A 21,037-nucleotide genomic window follows, 5' to 3' on the forward strand; every position below is an offset into this window, starting at 1 on the left:
AGAAATAATCTCAATAATTTTCATATTGATTTACACACAAATATTTTGGATATATAATCATTTGTTCTTTTAAAAATGTGCTTACTGAGAATGTTTTAAAATTATATGGCTTGTATTATAGTTCCATTGGATGGTGCCTTCCAACTTTCATCTATATGTCAAAAAAACTTGCTTTGAGGACTTTAAGACTTCCAATTTGTAACTCTTTTGAGAATCCCTTCTGGAGAAGCCCTTCCCTATTCTCACACCCTGATTACTGAGGTATAGAATTCTAACACTATATCCTGTCCTTCACATGTCAAACCTACGTAATTCTTGCCCTCTTGCTAGGAAGACAATCTTTGAAATTTGTTATATTTACTGAAATCCTAAGTGACAAGTAGTCCTGTTGCCTTTTACCTTTTCCCCAGATGAGTTGGTGTAACAGCAACTGTTTTTTTCTGCTAGTACTAAAAAGGATAATGCTTTAATTTTTTCCTAACACGAACTGTGGTTATGAGGATTTCTAGAATTCTGCAATTATTTTATATACTTGCAGCTGCTAAATCTTATCAGTGGATATTGTTTTGTCTTAAAGTTCACATTGGTAACTGTAGACTGTATTTTAGGATCAGTAATTTTATCTTTTTCAGGAACATAAAATATGATTAACATTCACCTTTTAAAAAATATTTTCCATTTTTTAAGATAGCATTGCTGGGTATAATTTAAAGGAGTGCTCAAACTTCAATCTCCAGCAGGGACTGGAACCCTCCAACATTGAAAGCCTTTTAAAATAAAATCTCTGTTTGCTACACCCTGCTATAAGCACTTTCATATAGCGGGGAAGTGGAGAGGAAAAAAAGTGCTCAATTTGCAATGAATTGTAAAAGAAAAGAGCTACCAGTCCTGTTACTTAACTAGTTTTTTTCATTTTCAAAGCCAACTTGGACTATCTACATTTAAATACATCCGGCTCCCAGTTGGCGCTCCCAAAAATATATGCACGAACACTTCTTGCAAATCCCTAACTTTCATAGAAAATCTTACTGAGTTTACAGTAATTAGGAAAAAAATGTAACCAAATTGCATTATTTCTCAAATATATGAAGTTCTATTGTCAAAAATTGATTTGTGAGCCTAACTCATCTTCAATGAATATTTCATATCCAAAATACCTCCTTAACTAAGTTATACTTACCATCAACATTTACGATTTAAAATTTTTCTCTAAAACTTGCACTTTAAAATTAAATTTGTAAAAAATCCTATTTTAGCAAGCTTTATTATATCAACTGGTAAAACTTTATTTTACAAGCAATAGGAATTGGATCAAATGATTATTATAATCCAGAGGAAGTATTTTTATAACCATAGCAAATGCCATTATACATACTGCCAATACAGATTTAATAGACAATACTGAACTGTACAAGAGTTATTTATTTTTCCTTAATCTCAAAGCTATTTTTAGTAATACAAAAAGCCATATTAACATTTTTCCATTAGAAAACAATGTGATGTACAAAACTTTGGATGAAAAGATATATGTCAAATCTCATTTAATCACTTGGTGGAAAACCCACCACTCCATCAATACCACCCAAAGTGTTTTTAGGCAATGATTAAAATCAAAATAATGCATCTTAATAAATTCCAGCTGTTAGAAGAACAAACCTAGAAATATAGTTGGAAACACAGCATTTTTGAGTACTCAAGAGTTGTTTTATATCCACTTTTTTCTGAATCCTATCACATACCAGGCACTGTACTTCGCCAAGCAGATATTTGAGAAAAGGTAGTAGTCCTTTGGTTACCAGATTTGACTCTGAACTTTCAAACATCCTCCAAGATGAAGAAACTACAACTGAAAGTACACACTCTTCCAAACATTATGATTTTATTAATGAGGAGGGTGTTTGATAGGGAGGGGTCATGAACTATTATTTGATTCATTATTCCAATTAAAAGCACATTTCAAAAGCTAATTTGTTATGAGTTTAAGATTTGGCATTCAAGTGGTACAACTGTGGTTCACTGACTCACTGTGAACTCTACAGGGCACACCACTCAAAAGTAGCAAAACAGGTGTGCGCAAATTTTCTTTGTATTTAAGGAATGGTATTTGATACACACTTCTAGCTTAAAAATTCAACTGAGTTTAGGGTAAAGAAAAGAAACCCAGCTATGGAAGAGATGGCAAAGAACAAAGAAGGTAAACTAGTAAGGATTATTACTATAATAAGGAAATATTATTATCTATTTTTTCCTTTGAGTAACAAGATGCTAATGCACTACTTTCATTTTTTAAAAAAAACTGCTTACAATTATTGAATTGAGGCAAGTACTAAAGGCCCATAAACTGACAATGTCATCCATTCATCACCATTACTTCTTCACATAAGCCTGTTTTCCTAAGATATAACACACAATCTAGGCAATAATTTGGAAATTAGCCAAGCATTAAGTAATTACAATGGCAGGTTTAAGACAGCATCAATTTTTGAAACACATTTGGCCACTTCTCATGACCCATCTGCAGTCTGAATTGAACAAACTCAGGCATTATCAATTTAAGTTTCTAGATCTGCATGACAAAAAAATTAGTTTTATGAATTTTTCACAGACATGTAAATTGTCTTTGGGTCTCATTGCTTTTGTATTAAATGATTTACTCTGACATGCTATGTAACTACAATAGAAATAATTTTTCAATTTTTAAATGAAAACTAATGTTAATGCAGATAAACGATAACAGATTTGACATGGAATGTTTTAAGATCTTCCTGTATGTAATCTGACACTGCTGATTATTAATTTGTTTGAAAACTTCAGATTAAAAACCACAAGATAATTTACTGTTTGATGGCATGCAAGATCTTCCTCAAAATTATCCTAAGACCTAGAAGTCTCAGTATTTTATCAAAACATAAAGAAACACAACAAATTTGTACATTTTATTCACATTTATTTTTCGCTTTTAGTGTGCTCACAGAAAATTAGAACACCTTAAGCAGGAGTTTAATAGCAATTTTTGTAAGCAAAGTTACATTCCATCTCTAAGTCAAATTGGTCAAAGCTTCTCCAGTATTTACAAAACATGATAGACAAGATGCTACACAAAACCATTGCATCTGAAGAATTTTTCCGTTATTCTCAAAGACAACTGGAAAAGAAAGCATTGTCTGCTGTAATCAAAAACATACCACAGTATAAACAGTAACCATTCCACTTATCACAGCTTGGTTGAGTTTAAAATTTGTGTTTAAAAGGTCCAAGATGACTGCAGTTTTACAAAAATGGGCAGGGTGGAAAGTTGCAAACTTCATGTGCTTCTGGATATCAAGATTTGTTTTTATACAATAGTCACAGTTAAAAACACCCTGCTGGTAATACATAATTACACTTTATTAAGGTCATAAACCAGCAATAAACAATAAGCCTATACAACTTGTAGTTCTACTTAATCACTGACTGGTACAGCTAACATGAGATAAGTGAAAAGTTCCTATGGTTTAAATGAACTCCTAAGACTATGATCTTTTTAAAAATCTGGGTATTGGTGTTTTTTTTTTTCTCTTTCTTTCTTAGTCAAGACTTGTAGTGTTGTAAACCTGCCTCACAAAATACATCCTAATAACTTTTCTTATAAAAAAAAAAGACTAAGCCTTTACGCCATCATTTGTAGTGGTACATTATCTTGGCAATGCTATGTACCACTTAAATTTCCCCATCGTGGCCCCTATCACTTCATTGGATATCCCCTTTTTTTGACCCACCCATCTCCTTCATATATATATGGGTATGTCCATAGATTGACAAAGAAAGTTTACATTTTTGAATAAAGATGCAAAGTATGCAAAAAACATTAATACTGATGCAAAAAACAAAAACAAGAGAAACAAGGCAGAGGAAGTTATTTAAGCTCTCCTCGACCTGTTGGAATGGTGGTAACAGAATGATCTGAGATGGGATCTGTGGGGAGGGGGAAAAACAAAATTTGCTGCTTAAAAAAAAAAAAAAAGGAAAATAAAAAGAGACATCTTTAAAATCAATCCCTGGTTGTAGACAAGTTCTCCAAAACCAGTACCTGGCACCACTCCAACAAACAAACGGGGGGAGAAAAGTTCTTCGATTATCTCAAAATATCTTGCCCTTTTACTCTGCCGCCTCCGCTGGGGGGGCTTCCGGACTGCACTCGGGCTGGGCCTCCTGGGAGGGGGCTGCGCAGGCTGACGAGGCTGAGACGGCCGCGGCCTCCTCCGCGGGGGCCGCCTCCTGCTCCGGGGTCGCGCCGGGCCCGGCGGCAGAGGGCGCCTCGCAGGCGGCGGCGCTGGCCCCGGCCTCCTCGGCCTTCTCCTCCGCCTTGGTGGGCTCCTCGGCGGCCTTCGCCTCCTCGCTGGCCGGCGGCTTCTCGGGCGCGACGGCGGCCTCCTCGGGCTTTGCCTCCTGCGGGTCGCCACCAGCCGCCCCCTCCTGGCCCGCCGCGGCCTCCTCGCCGCCGGGCGCCCCCGCCGGCTCCCCGGGGGCCGCGCCCGCCTCTGCGGCGGCAGAAGCGGCGCCCCCAGTGGCCTCGTCCTTGCCGCCTTCGGCGGAGGCACCAGCTGCGCCCTCGGCCTCACCGCCCTCTCCCACCTCCTTTTTGTTCTTCTTGAAGGAGAAGCCGCTCAACTTGAAAGATTTCTTGAAGGAAAAGCGCTTCTTTTTTTTTTTCGGGGTCTCGTTGCTGGGCGAGGGCGTGGCGCCATCCTCGGCCTTGGGCGAAGACGTCGAGGAGGCAGCCGACGCGGCCTCCCCCTCGGCGGCCGTGGGCGAGCCAGGCTCGGCGGCCTCTCCCTCCGAGGGGGCCTCCTTCTCTGCGGGGCTGGCCCCGGCCTCGGGGGCGGCCGCCGGCTCCTCTTTCTCCGCGGCGGAGGGCGAGGCCGCTCCGCTACCTGCGGCCGCAGGCTCCTCCTTGTCCGCGGCCGGGGCGCTGCCGTTGGCCTGCAACTCCTCCTTGGCACCGGGCTCGGCGGCCGCGGGAGAAGCGTCGCCGTTTACCTTCACGTGGCCATTTTCCTGCGGGGCAGAAAAAGTGGGAGCGTCACTGAAGCGGCCGAGGCGCCGCCATTCCCGCCCCATCCAGCTTCCCCCGGGAACCCATCTGGCTTTGGAGCCGCATCCCCCCTTTTGTGAGGAAGTGGGGTTGGATGCTCAGACAAAAACGCTAGAAAGAAATGGGTGCAGTGCCATTTCGGGCGCTCTAAAGGCACAGAAGTAACATCAACTACCCGACAAATGCCCTACGGATTTAAAAGGACCGAGTCCAAAATGTGAAAGCAAATGGTAACCCATTCCAGCCCTGGCCTCACGGGCTTTGGTGGAAAGGAGCCAAATAATACACGATACACCAAACGCCCTTTGGAAGAAGGGAGAGCCTGAGGCAGTGGTCTAGATTACACATCTCCTTTCTCCCTAAACTCCAAAGGGCTGTGGAAGACATCCAAGAACTCCCAGGAGGAATCAGCGATCCAGCCAGAAACTACCCCTGGCTGTGCGCGCGAAGGTCCTACGTCCGCCTAGGGCCTGGGGTCGGCAGGGGGCGCTGCGCCTCCACCGCGCCGAGCTGGGCGCCCGCGGCAAGCCCGGAGGGGCGGGGCCGGGCCGCCGGGCCACCCTGCCCTGCCCAGCCCAGCCCGGCCCGGCCCTGCCCGCGGGCCAAGGAGCCCCCGAGCCCGGATCGCGCAGCCGGAGAGTCCTTAGACAAAGCTCAGGTTGGCTTCCCGGCATCCTGGTCAGAATTTCTTAGATATTTCCCCTACTTCCACGCCCACCTTCGCCCGTGATTCTGCGAGACCGGGGCGCGGCTTATTTTGCATTTTTAACGGGTTCAAAGACTCTTGGCAGAGCTTGTCTTCCCCAATAGGTTAGAGCAGGAAAAGCAACAAGGCTCTAGGAAAAGAGGCGTGGTGGGTATGTAGTGTTTGCGAAGCAGCCACCCATGGCTGACCTCTCGCGCCCACCACACCGTAGCCATCCGCCTGGGTCTGGACAACGCCAGGACGGCCCCCGCCGTGGTCTAGGAGCCACGCAAACGAACGATCAACAAAGACCGAAACACACGAATTGCCTTTTCTTGACTACCTGGGCAGATTCTTCAAGGAACCACAGTCTTCCCATCCTAGGAACACCATTTAAAAATCAAATGGGTGTGTAATTCCACAGACAGCAATAAATAAAGATATATAACAGTGGGAAAACCCAATAGAAAGACACCTCCGCCTAGCTCCGGGCCAGCCGCCTTTCCAAGAACCCGGGCACGCCGCCTCGGCATACAATAAGACAGCACTTCCCTCCTCGCCTTTCTCCACCGCCATCCTATAACGCGCCCCCCCACCCCGACTTTCTCTACCCATACACACAATCACACCCGAAATCTTGAAGGCGACTCAGTCTCGACAACAAACGCGAGAGCCACCCAAACACCTTTGTGCCCACCAAAACACAAATGCAACCTGGCTGGGGGCGGCAGGGATGGGGGGGGGCGGTAGCATCTAGCTAGTCACGTTCTGCCAAGCTAAAAACACGCCATTTTAGACGATTTATCACTTCTTCCCTCCCGACTACACAAGGATTCTCCAGGAACCACTTCTTTGGGGGTGTGGGGAGACCTCTCCTACGAGAAATTGACAATTTAAGCTATCGCTTTCCATTCAACTTTAAGCCTGGAATCCAGCCACGCTCCACTCCGAATGCGCCTCGGGAGCGACCAGGAGGAAAGGTGAAGCGTCGGACTAGAGAAAGGAACCAAAGAAATAACCAGTATCACAGGTAGAATTTACCTGCCCATTCGCTTTGGAAGGCGACGAGGCCACAGCCGCCTCCCCGGGCCTCTCCGCGGTGGCTTCTCCCTTCGCAGCGGTCTTGGAGAACTGGGCACCCATGCTGGCTTCTTCAACAAAGAAACTCAACAGATCCAAGGGGGGAACAAAGAGCCTCGGGTTGGTTTAACGACGGGGCGAGCAGCAGTAGCGGCGGCAGCAGCGGCGGCAGCGGCAGCAGCACACACACCGGAGGGAGGGGGGAGTGGGGGTGGCGAAGAGGACAGAACAGAACCGATTAAATACACTCCGGATAAAAAAATTTTAGTTGAAGAGATCAAAAAGCAGCAGCGGAGGAGGGAGGGGAAAGGGTGGAAAAGTCGAGCACAAAAAAAGGAGCCCAAGTGTAGTTTTTTAAAAAAATAAGTAATAAAAAAATCCCAGATTTGTAGCCGCACTGTAGACAAGAGGAAAATGGAGAAATCTCCCTGGTTGCTAATAAGATGCGGGGTCCAACGCCCAAGTGCACAGATGAATGGGCTCGCGGGCGCTGACGCGGCCCCCGCGCACGCCGGCCAATCCGCGCGCCGCACACAAAGCAGGGGGCGGGGCCTGCTCGCCAGGCGAACAATGGAGCCGCGCTTTGCAAGCGGTTTGAAAATCAGCCTCAGACCAAGAATTAATGTCCTCCAAATGAATAAATCAGTTAAAAATACATGGCTCTCGACTACCTCTGCTAAATATAATAATACATCACTTGATTGGCTTGCTTTGTTTGTAATTAATTAACGCAGGAGGGGTGTACTTGTGGATGGGGGCGGAGAAAGCGTTAACTTGACTCGCTTTGACTCTTGTCGGTCTATATCCGTGTCTGTCTCAGTCCACTTGCTTCCCTCCCCCATCTCCCCCCGTGTTTATGTGTACGTGTGTGTGCGATAAAGACAATGGTTGGGATTTGGGTGCAGCATGTCTTCTTTCCCAGTGGTCCATATTGGTTTCACAGATACTGCACAGGGTTTGTTTTTTTAACGGTTGCAAATGTTAAATCGCCCCAAATTGAAAGGTATTTAAACCACGAAGATCGAATTTCGTCAAACTAGATCGCGAGTTAGAATTGGGTCTGTAGGCCAGATGTGGAAAATGCAAAAGCGGCAAGCGGCCGAAGCCACACTCCCTTCTCTATCCCACATTGGCACGAAATAAAATATTTCGAGATTGGCCTGCGGCACTCATCAAGCACTTCTCTTGACAATTCCCAATTAGTGATTCCCATCCCTTTTTCCCTCCCCACCCCCCGACACACACACAGAATATAAAGTGAGGGCCATTTACAAAAGATCGAAACGGTTCGCATTTTGTTACCGTATAAAGTGACGATTAATTTTCCTCTATGGTGAAAAGAGACACAGTCTCGAGTGCACGAATCCATATTTACAGTTGGGATGCAATTCCCGTCTATATGGATCGTTTTCGGCCTGCTGCCAGGATCTGGTAGACTCTATTTCTGAACGTGTGTGAATGTGCATGCAAGTGGGTGTACTTTCCCTCCAGGAAAGCAGGGAGGCAGAAGCGATAAAATTCTAACAACCGGATTAAAGATTACAGTCCTAAGGAAAAAAATGTGTGTTGAGAGATAGCAAGAAGACCCCTGAACGCTCCAAGTGTAACTTGGGTTATGGTTCCTTCTCTAAAGGGACACAGGGTACTTCCATCTGTACCTCCTGCTACCGAGGTACCTACCAGACGCTATTTGTCTGTGAAAGACTAGGCACTGATTTAAAGAATGGGGCGGGGGTGGGGCAAAAATCAAGGCTAGAGCCTACTAAGCATTGTATTCTCCAAGTAAGTATTCTCCTACCAACTACATCTTTGCTTCCAAAGTTTTCACTCATGTCCAAATCAAGACCACCTTTTCTCATTTACTTGTAGTGATCCTGAAATGGAAAATCTTTCGTTTATGGAGGTGAGAAGCAGTAGAAGGAGTGGTTCATTTCTCCAGGTACTTGCTGGCTGAGTTCTCAGTTTTATTTTCTGCTTATTGTAGGGAAATGGGTCACGCTCTGAGTGAAAAAGATGGTTGATTTAAGCCAATAACTCTTCGTTCAAGTATTGCTTTAAAAACCAGCAAATTGCATATTTACATGAAGCTTCCTCTTCTCACTGTACACTTTCTTCAGATGCATCATTCAATTACGAAGTCAAATTCCCCAGAGCTGATGGAAAAGACGTGCCCGTAGAAGTGTATCTTGCCAACAGTGTTATAACCCTTAAAGGAGTCCGCTGGCCTGGCGGAATACCGCAACCGCCCTGATGGACGCGCATCCCCTGTACTAGCGGGGTTACAACTCGAAAAGCAGACTGGGATGATCCATAACCACCATCCAGACGATTCTCAAAGCCCCTTTAAGGCTGTTGGTTTCCCCCCACCCACAACGCGAATCATAGCCCTTCTTCTGCAACCCCCCCACTCCATTGAACTTGGGTCGATTGCGAGTTCGCTTTCGGATTTTCTCGCAGACGCGTCCTTAGCACTCCATTTGGGGGCCACTTGTACTTCTCCTTTGTTACCAGGCTGCCGTGTCGCTTTCTCCCCCTTTTCTTTCTCGAACGCCTATTTGCCTAGTATCGGCTGGTCTCCTTGGCAACGGCCGGGGAAGATTCGGAGCCCCGGGCTGGGGGAGGGGAAAGGGACGGTGAGGGCGGGGAGCAGGGAGGTGGCGGAGGGGAAGGAGGTTCTGACGGAGAGACGCGAGGACAGACAGCGCAGCAGATGGCCGCGCGTGGGGGCGGGGTCCAGGCTGGGCGCGGAGGGGACTCCAGGCATCGGGGCGCTCTGCAACCAGTCAATTCTCATAGCAGCTCCGGGGCTAGAAAACAAATGTAAACACATAGATTCAATCCCCACGAGCGGTCTCTTAGTATACACTGGAAAAGGTGATTTTCCTTCGCCACGAAAGCGTATTTCTTGCGTAGGTTGCAAAGCGGAACTGTCCCTGTACTTGGCGGCGCTGCGGGGAGGCGCTGGTCGCAGGGCCGACCTCTCCCCGAGCTCTTCCCGCCTATGGAAAGAAAGCCGGGAATTTGGGAGAGGGTTGAGGGCAGAAGATGGGTGAGGAAGGAAGGGCCTGGGAAACGGGAAGAGGTCCTCCTGCCCTGGGAGGTACATAATGGCAGGGAAGGACAGCCATCAAGACTGGAACCAATAGGGAGTTGTACAGTGTAAATATATAGTTTCTCAGGAATTCGGTGCTCTCAGATTCAGAGCTAAAGATTTCAAGCAAAGTGCTAATTATATAAATAGGATTATTAGTATAACTATTAAAGAATCAAGAAGTCATAGTGAAAATGTAGAACTGTAACCAACTCACCAGTAAGAAACAGGCAGTTAGTCTTTATTTGAAGTATTTCACCATGCACTGAGGTATTTAAGATGATGATAATCTTATGGTTTTCTCGAGAAAAAAAAAGTTATTTAGGATATCTCAAATTTATTTTTTCATTAAAATGTTAGCACTGGAAGGAATTTTTAGTCATTTTGCCACAAATTCTTGAGGACCTACTGTATGCCAGACATGATCTCTTCTAAGCCTTGTTTTTACACCAGTGGACAAGACACATGAAGTTTCTGGCTTCAGGGAGCTCACATTTTGTAAAGTTAGTGTGAACTGGATCGTCTAGTTTCATCCCCTCATTTACCAGGTAGGGTCAGGGAAGTTGGCAGATTTTGTCAGATGGTAGAGCCAGGAATATAACTCACCCCCTTCATGAATCCAAGTCCTATAGCTTTTTGCACTACTGCTTGGCACTGTCTAGCTTCTCATTCATGTCCTGTGCCATTACTTCACTGGACAGGTTGGCGGTTCATTCCTGAATTATTCGGCTCCAGCTAAGTACCAGAAAGAGGGCTAGACACCAGCTGACACTGGGGAAGAACATGGGCATAGTGTTTCCTCTTGTGCAGCTTCTACTCTGTATTACTACCTTTAAAAACATATTAGAATATGACGAAAGAGAATAAAAACATTAACTGTGTGCTTAAAAGACAAACAAAAAATTTTTAAAGATGAGGACCATCTTCTAGATTCCAAATTAAGTGCTTTTTCACCTGAAAGCTTTCATTCAGCATGAATAAAATACAAAGTCCCAATGTGCTTTTGGTGCTGTGCTCCATTTTTCATCTTAGATTTTGTATTACCTGAACTTTAATTCCACAAAAAGGGATTTGTTTGGAATATAGTGTGGAGCAAAACAGACACATTTATTCAACAGATATTTATTGAATTACTATCATGTGCTAGGCATGGGGACACATCAGTGAACAAAAGAAACACGAAATCTTTATAAAGCTTACATTCCAGTGTGGGGAGAAAAACAAAAATTAATTTCAGTAAGCAAATTGTATACAACATCAGAGGATCCATAAGTATTGAGAGGAGGGTGGGAAACCAGAGCAAAGTGAGGGAGAAGGAAGTGCAGGATTGAAATTCCCTGGAGGAGGTCAGGAGAGGCCTCATTTGGTTACTGAGATGAGAAAATAAACTTTCAACAGCCTTGAAGAGGTGAAGGAGTCGATGATGGTGCTTTTAACCTGGAAAGAGAGAGAGAAGTCAGAAATGAACAGAAAGATCACGAATATATATGTAATTGTAAATGGTCATATGAGCTCTAAGAAAAATACAGGGTGCTATAAATTAGTCTAATTTCATGAAGAGGGTTAAAGAAGGCCTTTTAAAGGAATGACATTTAAGTGAAAACCTAATGGAAGAGTAGGCATTAGTCAGGTAAAGCAGTGGAAACTGTGTTCAGATGGAAGAAATAGTGAAGCCCCTGAGTAGGTAATACTTCAAATGGGTTTGGGAGGAAGGTCCAGAGATTAGTTTGGACATATTTTGAAGTGCCTATAAAACATCCCAGTGGAAAAGTGAAATGCTTGAAGGGATTAGTTAAAGAACATATAGGAATAACCCACAGACAACAGTGCAGTAATGGCAAGAGGCAAGGGGTTTTGAGAGGCTGCCTGGAGGTGGGCAAAGTGAGGAAAAGGGGGATCTCTGTAATAGGATCAACAATAAAAATAAGGTTAAAAAAAGGAAAAGTGAAATGCTCAAATATCAGAGTCTGGAGCTCAAAGACTAATTTTGAAATGTAAATATAGAATTGCGATCATTCCATATATAAATATTTTCCAAAGCCAAGTCATAAAATATGCAAAATAAGAGAGGGTACTGAATTATACCCTGAGTACTTTCTGCTTTAAGGCACTGGGTAGATATTTGGCAATTATACCTCAGTAAAGCAGAAAAAAACAAACATGACAAAATAGAGCAAGAATTGGAAAACAAAATTCAACTAATGTTTTAGCCATTATTCATTGAGGCTTATCTGATTTTAGAAATCTAAAAAAATCTCAAATGGTTGTAGTAGCACAGTGGAATCTATTATTTTGTATGTAGTAGAAGCTTTATTATTTTTAACATTAGCATAATATACTGAAACTTAAATTAGACTTTGCTTTAGTACTAACTATCCAATAGAACTGAGATTAAAAAAAAAGATTTTTTCATAATTAGGACACAACAGAGTCACTGATTATCTAATCCGAAGACTCAAGGATAACACATCTAAGTAGCAATGAAGTTTCTGGAATGTTAGATCCCCCCCAGACACCTAGATGATTACTACAATACCACTATAAGTACGAATATATATTTAGTCACTGCTCCTCAGGCATTATAATTAGCAAGTGTTTCCATATTGGAAATGATTACATTCCAGATTAGAGAAAGGTAAACAAAAAGCAGGAAGAAAACTAAAATTTTAAAGAAAAGATTTTTTCCAGAAATTCTAAATCAAAGCTTATCCACACCTGGATTTCTTAGATCACAATTATTTATTTTCCAGGGACAAATGGGAAACTCTCCATATCAGGTTTTGAAAGAACTGTGTTGGAAGAGGAAGATAAGTTCTCTTCAGTCTTTGTTTCCAGAAGTAATAGGCAACTAAATAAAAATAAGGAATCAAAGTCTACTAAAAAGGATAAGGTTCCTCAGCCTACAAAGTTACCTAATTAATTGACTAACCAGAAACAAGAGAAAGAAATTTCACACGGAAAAAAGCTCATTCTTTTTTAAAAAATATATATTTTATTGATTATGCCATTACATTTGTTCTATTTTCCCCCCTTCATTCCCCTCCACCCTGCACACCCCCTCCCCCACTATTATCCACCCTTTAGTTTATGACCACGTGTCTCAAGTTCTTTAGATTCTATATTTCTTATCCTACTATTCTTATCCTCCCCCCTATTTATTTTCTACCTACCGTCTATGCTATTTATTTTCTGTACCTTCTCCCCTCTTCTCCTTCTGCCACTCTCCTGTTGCTAACCCTCCATGTGATCTTCATTTCTGTGGTTCTGCTCCTGATCTAACTGTCCTCTTAGTTTGCTTTGGTTTTAGGTGTGGTTGTTAATAACTGTGAGTTTGCTGTCCTTTCATTGTTCATCTTTTTTATCTTCCTTTGCTTAGGTAAGTTCCTTTAACATTTTATATAATAAGGGCTTGGTGATGATGAACTCCTTGAATTTGATCTTATCTGAGAAGCACTTTATCTGTCCTTCCATTCTAAATGAAAGTTTTGCTGGATAGAGTAATCTTGGTTGTAGGTCTTTAGATTTCATGACTTGGAATACCTCTTTCCAGCCCCTTCTTGCCTGTAAGGTCTCTTTTGAGAAATTCGCTGACAGTCTTATGGGAACTCCTTTGTAGGTGACTGTCCCCTTATCTCTTGCTGCTTTTAGGACTCTCTGCTTCATTTTAATCTTGGCTAATGTAATTATGATGTGCCTTGGTGTGTTCCTTCTTGGGTCCAACTTCTTTGGGATTCTCTGAGATTCCTGGATTTCCTGGAAGTCTATTTCCTTTGCCAGATTGGGGAAGTTCTCCTTTATTATTTGTTCAAATAAGTTTTCCACTGGTGGCTGTTCCTCTTCTCTTTCTGGTACCCCTATAATTTGGATGTTGGAGGATTTAAAGATGTCCTGAAGGTTCCTAAGCCTCTCCTCATTTTTTTTCGAATTCTTGTTTCCTCATATTTTTCTGTTTGATCATTTTTTTCCTCCTTCTGGTCCACTCCTTTGATTTGAGTCCCAGTTTCCTTTCCATTACTATTGGTTTCCTGTGCATTTCCCCTTCATTTGAATTAGTTTAGCCTTCATTTGTTCCTCTAATTTGTGACTAAAATCAACCAGTTCTGTGAGCATCCTGATCACCAGTGTTTTGAACTGTGCGTCTGATAGGTTGGCAATTTCATGTTTACTTAGATTTATTGGCTCTGGGGCTTTGAGTTCTTCTTGAGCCATGTTTTGGTCTGTTCACACCTGTTACGTATGAGGAGAGGAGCCTTAGGTGTTCATCAGGGCGGGGCTATCCAGGTCGCTAGGTTGTGACGCTGTATGTGGGGGGCGGGGTCAAAGAGGGGCAATAGCGGTCCCCTTTGCTGCTTTCCGCCTCTGGGGCCTGTGTGGTCCATCTCACTGCTTGCTCCTTCACCAGTTTATCTGCACACGAATGTGTGACCGCAGTCAGCCTGCTGCCTTGAGCCCTCAGTGCGTCCACCTGCTGCTACTCCACAGCTGGGATCCACCCACGGCTGCCTGCAGGCCTGGATTGTGCACCTGGGTAGGTCTGGCGGATCTTTCCTGCCCAACCCCACTCACTCCACTGCTGGCTCTGCCCCTCTTACTGGTTTGGCTGAAGGGTGCGTTGTTGTCTAGTTCAATTTTCTGTGGTTTGGCTGCGTTTTTGTTCCTAAAACTTTGTTGTTTTTAAACTTGGTTGTACGAGAAGGCAGTGTTTCCACCTACGCCTCCATCTTGGTAGAAGTCGAAAGCTCACTCTTGAGAGTGATAGCATAGGAACCATGCAAAGGGTAATTTTCCCCCCATTTTTATAGCATTTTTATTTTTAGTTACAATTGATATGCATTAGTGTATTAGTTTCAGGTGTACATCCCAGTGATTAGATATTATGAAATTTACTAAGTGATCATTCCACTAAATCTCGCAGCCATCTGACACCATACGTAGTTATTAGAATATAATTGACTATATGCCTTGTGTTGTGCTTTACATCCCCATGACTGTTCTGTAACTACCAATTTGTACTTAATCCCTTCACCCTTTTTTACCCATCCCCTCAACTCCTTTCCCAACTGGTAATTTCAGTTCTGCTTGTTTATTTATTTTGTTTTTTAGATTTAGTGGTTGATAGATGTGTATTTATTGCTATTTTATTGTTCAAGTTTTTGATCTTGATCTTTTTTTCTTCTTCTTAAAGAAGACCCTTTAACATTTCATATAATGCTTGTTTGGTGGTGATGAACTGCTTTAGCTTTTTCATGTCTGGGATGCTACTGGGTAGAGTAATATAGGTTGTAGTTCCTTGCTTTTAATCACTTTGAATTTTTTTTTGATCCTTACCTGAGATGGTGCTTATTGATTTTAGAGAGAGGGAAAGGGAGGGACAGAGAGGAGAGAAACACTGATGTGAGAAACATTGATCCGTTGCTTCATCAAACCCACAACCTAGGCATGTGCCTTGACCTGGAATTGAGCCCTTGAACTTTTGGTGTATTGGACAATTCTCCAACCAACAAAGCCATACTGGCCAGGGCAACTTTGAATATTTTTTGCCAATCCTCTCCAGTGTGCAAAGTTTCTGTTGAGAAATCAGTTTACAGTCTTATGAGAGCTTCCTTGTATGTAACTGCTTTTCTCATTCTGCTTTTAAAAGTCTCTTTGTCTTTAACCTTTGGCATTTTAATTAAGACATGTCTTGATGTGGGCCTCTTTGGATTCATCTTATTTGGAATTTTCAGTGCTTCCTGGACTTGCATGTCTACTTTCTTCACCAAGTCAGGGACATTTTCTGCCATCATTTTTTCAAATAGGTTTTCAATTTCTTGCTCTCTCTGTCTTCTCCTTCTGGCACCCACATGATATGGATATTGGCATCTTGAAGTTGTCCTAGAGACTCCTTACACTACCCTCATTTTTTAAAATTCATTTTTCTTTTTGCTGTTCTGATTGGGTGTTTTTGCTTCCTTATGTTCTAAATTGTTGATTTGATCATGGCTTTATCTACTCTATTGTTGATTCCCTATAAATTGTTCTTCATTTCAGTTAGTGAATCCTTGATTTCTGACTGGTTCTTTTTTATGCTCTTGAGGTTCTTATTAAGTTCATTGAACATCCTTATAACCAGTATTTTGAACTCTGCATCTAGTAGACTGCTGGCTCCATTTTGTTTATTTTTTCTCTGTAGTTTTATACTATTCTATCATTTGGGCCACGTGTCTTTGTCTCCTCATTTGAGGAGCCTCCCTTTGTGTCTGTGTATTAGGTAGAACTGCTCTGTCTCACAGGCTCGGTAGAGTGGCCTAATGAAGAGGTGTCCTGTAGGGTCCAGTGGCACAGCCTCCCCTATCACCTAAGCTAGGCACTAGAGGTGTGCCCCCTGTGTTGGCTGTGTACACCCTCTTCTTGCTGTTGAGCCTTGACAGTTGTTGGCATTTCAATTGGAGGGATTGACCCCAAGTCTGATCAGCTGCAAGGATCAGCTGTGTGCAATCACTGACCACTGATTTCTGACCACTGTGGAGGGAGGAGCTGTGTAAGGGCCTATGCCACAGAGCAGGATGTATTTCAGCAGGACTCTTGTGCCCATTGAGACTGCCCCTTGAGTATGTCACTTGTGGAGGTGACTGGATGGCAGTGTCTTAATGTGAACTGAAGCTGTTCACTAGGAGACCTGGCTCTGGGGCTTCCCAGGAGTTGCAGGCCAAGGTCAGCTTCCACTGTGCCCTGCCCAGGGCCAACCAGCATGAGCTACAAAGTGATCTGCAAATGACTGCTGCTTGCGCTAGGCTTCGAGGTGCCCAGCAAAGGACAAGCTATAAACCAAGGCTGTTGCTAGTGATAGAGCTGGGGTCATTTAGAGAGAAATACAGGGCATTCTGAGGCCAGGTGCTGCTTGTTTGAGAGTTATTAGGATACAAATACAAAGCATAAGCCAAGACAGGCCATTTGTTTGGAAAAAACACTGGAAATAGGTTGGATCGTCCTGAAATTAGAGTAGGGAGGAATCTTAGGGAATCACAGGGCTGGGTGAACAGTGTGAGTCAGGCTGACAAAGACTCAGATATGGCATCTGCCTGTTGGTTCTGTGAGGGGAGGGCTTATCAAAGGAATAATGGCGTCTGCCATCACTTTTGCTGGGAGAAAGCTGCCCCCCTTGCTCCAGTTCTTGCCCTGATGCCAGACAATAATTTTCTCTCTGTATGTCACTGGTGCCTTTCAAACTGCTGCCCCAGTGCTAGAGCTCAGAGGAAGTGAGTTTAAGTCTACGTGTGGGATCTTTAAGGGAAACTGCCTAGGACTCCAGAGCTCTCTGTCTCCCTCAGCCTCCATTCCTGATCATTTTTTAGAGCCAGAATGTACGGGGACTTCTCTTCCTGGCACTAGAACCTCCGGATGTGGGGACTGGTGTGGAACTGAGATCCCTTCCTTACTCCTTAGGGGGGACCTCTGCAGCTGAGATATCTCTCCTAATTTTTATCTGCTATGAAAGGGTGTAGGACCAGCCTGTTCCACATTCTACTCCTTCTACCAGTCTAGATGTGCCTTCTTTAATTTCCTAGTTGTAGGACTTGCATTCAGCCAGATTTCAGGTGGTTTTGAATAATGGTTTTTCTTGTAGTTTAGTTGTAATTTTGATGTGGTTGTGGGAGGAGGTGAGTACCGCATTTATTATGCCATACTGACCAGAAGTCCACGGGTAATTTTTTCTTGTTATTTTAAAGTCATAATTACTTCCTGACAATTAAAAAGTAGATCAAATCCCTGGCTACATTGAGATCATTGAATTAGGGACTGGGACTGGAAATTAAAGTATGATATTATATTATACATTTGTCTTTATTTCAAATGATAATATAGTCTTAAATGGGCGTGTTTTATCCTCTAGGAACCAATTGTTGCAATCAATAAATCAACAAGTTTTGATTTAAAAAAATTTTTTTATTAAGCTCCTGCTAAAGCAGCCCTCAGTAACCCCCACCCCCCTCCAGTGTGATGGAATTTTCAGTGCCTTCAGCACTCTGTTAGGCTTTCTGGTGGGATGAATAGTAAGGATACTGACATTCATTTGCTCAACAGATATTTTAAAATATGTTTTATATCAGGATATAGTAATTTGCTTATGATACCTCACTGAATCCCCACAGTAATCTTATAAGGTAGACACCATTGCTTTTATTGTCTTCACAAATTAAGTCCTAAGGTTACCTAACATCCCCAAGTTTTCATTGCTCCCAAGTGGTGTGAGCTGGTCTCTGAATCTTGTCGTACTGTTTCCCTGGGTACTACGCTGCCTTAGAGAGGGTAAAAATTTTATGGAATGCTTCTAGTTCTTGTTAAGGTTACAAAAATGCCCAAAGACACTAAAAATTAACCACAAGATCGCTTTGTATATGCATTGTATACAATGAGATAAGTATTTAGGGTCACATGTATAACATGGGAATTAGTATACAAAGAATCACACACATAAACACACACACACACAGAATCTGAGAGGTCAGAGTGTCGAACCTGGAAACATCTTTAGAAATATTATCCATAACACAGTCACCACAAATTATACTTTTGTATAATTGAGTAAAACAATGGTCCAGTTGTTTCCAGGACTTATCCGTACCTTTCCTGGAGGCAAAAGTGTGAATGCTGCCTAGGGCAGAGTGAAGCCATTTGAAATGTAGGTAAAATAAAGTGTAGAATTGGAGAGGGGTGAGGGAGGTACAGTTGGGAAGGAGATCCAGATGTGGGCTGTGGCTGGGAGGTGAGATCAGAGGTGAGAGGGTGCAGACCTTCACGGTGCCCCTGTAAGAAGACCGTAAGGATTCCTGGGAAGGAAGACAATGTAGCAGGTGATGACGGTGGGCATTCTTCCATTAAGGCTACAGCTGGAATTTGATTTACGTTTTGGTTGTAGGAGTAAATACTTGTTAGTTTTAAAGTTTAAAGCAGTTTTGCATGTATTATTTCATTTAATTCCCACAGTAAATCTACGCATCAATTAAGTTAATTTCTATTTATAAGGAAATTAAATAATTTGCTTGGAGACCTAACGATAGCTGCTCCGGCTAGCCAGTATCTTGTAGTCTGCTGGGGCAGGCAGGGACTTTCTCACTGCCCCATTTTGCTGTCTCTCTTGCACGGCAGGTTTTCCATTACCATTCTACCTTGATATTTAATAAAAGGTAATCATGCCACATTTCTAATTGATTATGAGTTTTATCTTCATTGCTTCCAATATTGCTCCTTTGCTGATGCTACTAAAATCAGAATTTTCTGTTATAACTGCTAACCCAAATTCCAGTTGTGTATTTTCTACTGCCTTCTTACTGACCTAGGCATTGGTGTATATATATTTCTCACCACTTATTTCCCCATCCAAACCAGTGGTACTTTTTGAAAGGATTTTTTTAGCTTTGTCAGAGACATTTTTGACTCACTCCTCTCCCCCATTTTCCAGCAAAAAAATAAGACCCTAGGATTCAATATGGTTAAACACTCTACCACCAATTAGAATTAAAAACTAAAACAAATAATAAAATAATGAACTAAAACAAAGCTTGACATTTTGCCCCATTTTGTTACCACACAAATCTCTCTTCACCTCCATCATTGTTTTTTCACTTCTTGGACAGGTGTTCCTTACATTGTTTTTTTCTCCCATTAAGATGATCACTGACTAAACTTTACAGAATATAAAAAATAATTCTGTGGTAAGCAATTCTCAATGTATGATTTCTTACAGCTCAGAACATCACATGGATCAACCTTGTCAAGTTAAGTTGATCTTTTCCCCCTTTCAGACATCTCTGGTATTCCCCCTCCTCCCAGAGCTAAAATCAAAATTAAAGTTCCGCATGCTTTTTGCTTGAATTACCTCCTACATAATCTCCATTTCCAGGGCATTTTATGCCACAAGTATTTCCCCTGTAATTCCCCTGATTGAAATTGACCTTTATCTGTCTGGGATCTAACCTTCCCTGTCTGACTTCCAAGATTCTTTATAATCTGTTCACATAATTTTTCGGCAAAGGACTGGTTTGGGTAACTGAGTGACAATTTATTAAACTTTTTCCTATAATTGTTTTATTGGTTCCCTGGCAATGAACCAGTAATTACGAGTTTTTAGTACAGCTCCATTAAAAATACTGTATGAAACAACTATGGGATATTTACACAGTGGAAACTACTCAGCTACAAAAAGAAGAAAATTTTACCCTTTGTAAAAGCATAGATAGCCCTGGAGAACATTATGCTAAGTGAAATAAGCCAGTCAGAGAAAGACAAGTACCATATGACTTCACTTGCATGTGAAATATGAGTGAACAAAATAAGACAGTCTCATAGAGAGTAGGTTGACATCTGTGATGGGGGCAGGGTTAGGGAGTGAAGAGGAACAAAAAGGAAAAAGGACTCATGGTCAAGAACAGCAGTGTGGTGACTGCAGGGGGAGGAGGTACAAAGGGGATAAATGGTAATGAAAAATACAAGAAAAAATTAAAATACTGTATAGAGAGAAGCCTGAAGAACTATTTCATCAAGATATTTTATAATTTAAAACAATCTAGAAAATCAATTCTCCACTAGATTCCTTTTTTAGGGGTGGAAAAAGACCAGGTTTCAAGGGAATTGTGGACCGATCCCCCTTTTTGCTGAGGAGAGAGCCCTGACTTTGAACTGCTCATGTCCTTTTCCAGTCTTGTATGTTTAACTCAACCACACGACCGTTTCCACCAGAAGGAGCAAAATGTCCCCTAAGAGAAACATAGGAGAAAATAGCAATTGGTAATAATAGATATTTCCTCCTGGTTATATAGACAAAACCAGTTTCTTTCTTCATGATCAAAATATTTTTTTCATGTCCTTAATATTTTCTTTTCTCACACTAACACAATTCTCTTGGTTGGGTCACTCTACTTTAAATGTCCTATACAGGGTTCATTAATTGACTAAAACAGGTAATAATTTTCCCCACATTTGTTTTCTGTTATTTTCACTAGATGGCAAAACATATCTGCAACTTTTGAATTAATAAAATTCATATCATTATAATTGTATTTTGACAGTATCCCATAACAAGCAAAGAATTGTTAGACTTTAGATATCATCACTATTTTTTTGAAAA

At 42.4% G+C, this 21,037-nt stretch overlaps 1 protein-coding gene across 1 annotated transcript; it reads right to left on the bottom strand.

Annotated features, from left to right (window-relative positions):
• Window positions 1-1,404: 1,404 nt before the first annotated feature.
• MARCKS (myristoylated alanine rich protein kinase C substrate) lies at window positions 1,405-7,411 on the bottom strand. The gene is made up of 2 exons (XM_037131203.2): window positions 6,801-7,411; window positions 1,405-5,037 (listed from the first exon to the last, which is right to left on the bottom strand). The coding sequence occupies exons 1-2, from the start codon at window positions 6,900-6,902 to the stop codon at window positions 4,138-4,140; spliced, it is 1,002 nt and encodes a 333-aa protein (XP_036987098.2). The 5' UTR covers window positions 6,903-7,411; the 3' UTR covers window positions 1,405-4,137.
• Between the last annotated feature and the right edge of the window lie 13,626 nt (window positions 7,412-21,037).

This window comes from Artibeus jamaicensis, unplaced genomic scaffold, assembly GCF_021234435.1.
Source record: "Artibeus jamaicensis isolate MK-2021 breed Jamaican fruit bat unplaced genomic scaffold, CSHL_Jam_final contig_387, whole genome shotgun sequence".
NCBI classification, from domain to species: domain Eukaryota; kingdom Metazoa; phylum Chordata; class Mammalia; order Chiroptera; family Phyllostomidae; genus Artibeus; species Artibeus jamaicensis.

Coding starts and splice junctions, on each gene's coding strand:
- MARCKS (XM_037131203.2), bottom strand. CDS start 6,902: ATGGGTGCCCAGTTCTCCAAGACCGCTGCGAAGGGAGAAGCCACCGCG. Junction 5,038..6,800: donor CTTCCAAAGCGAATGGGCAG/GTAAATTCTACC, acceptor TCTGCCCCGCAG/GAAAATGGCCACGTGAAGGT.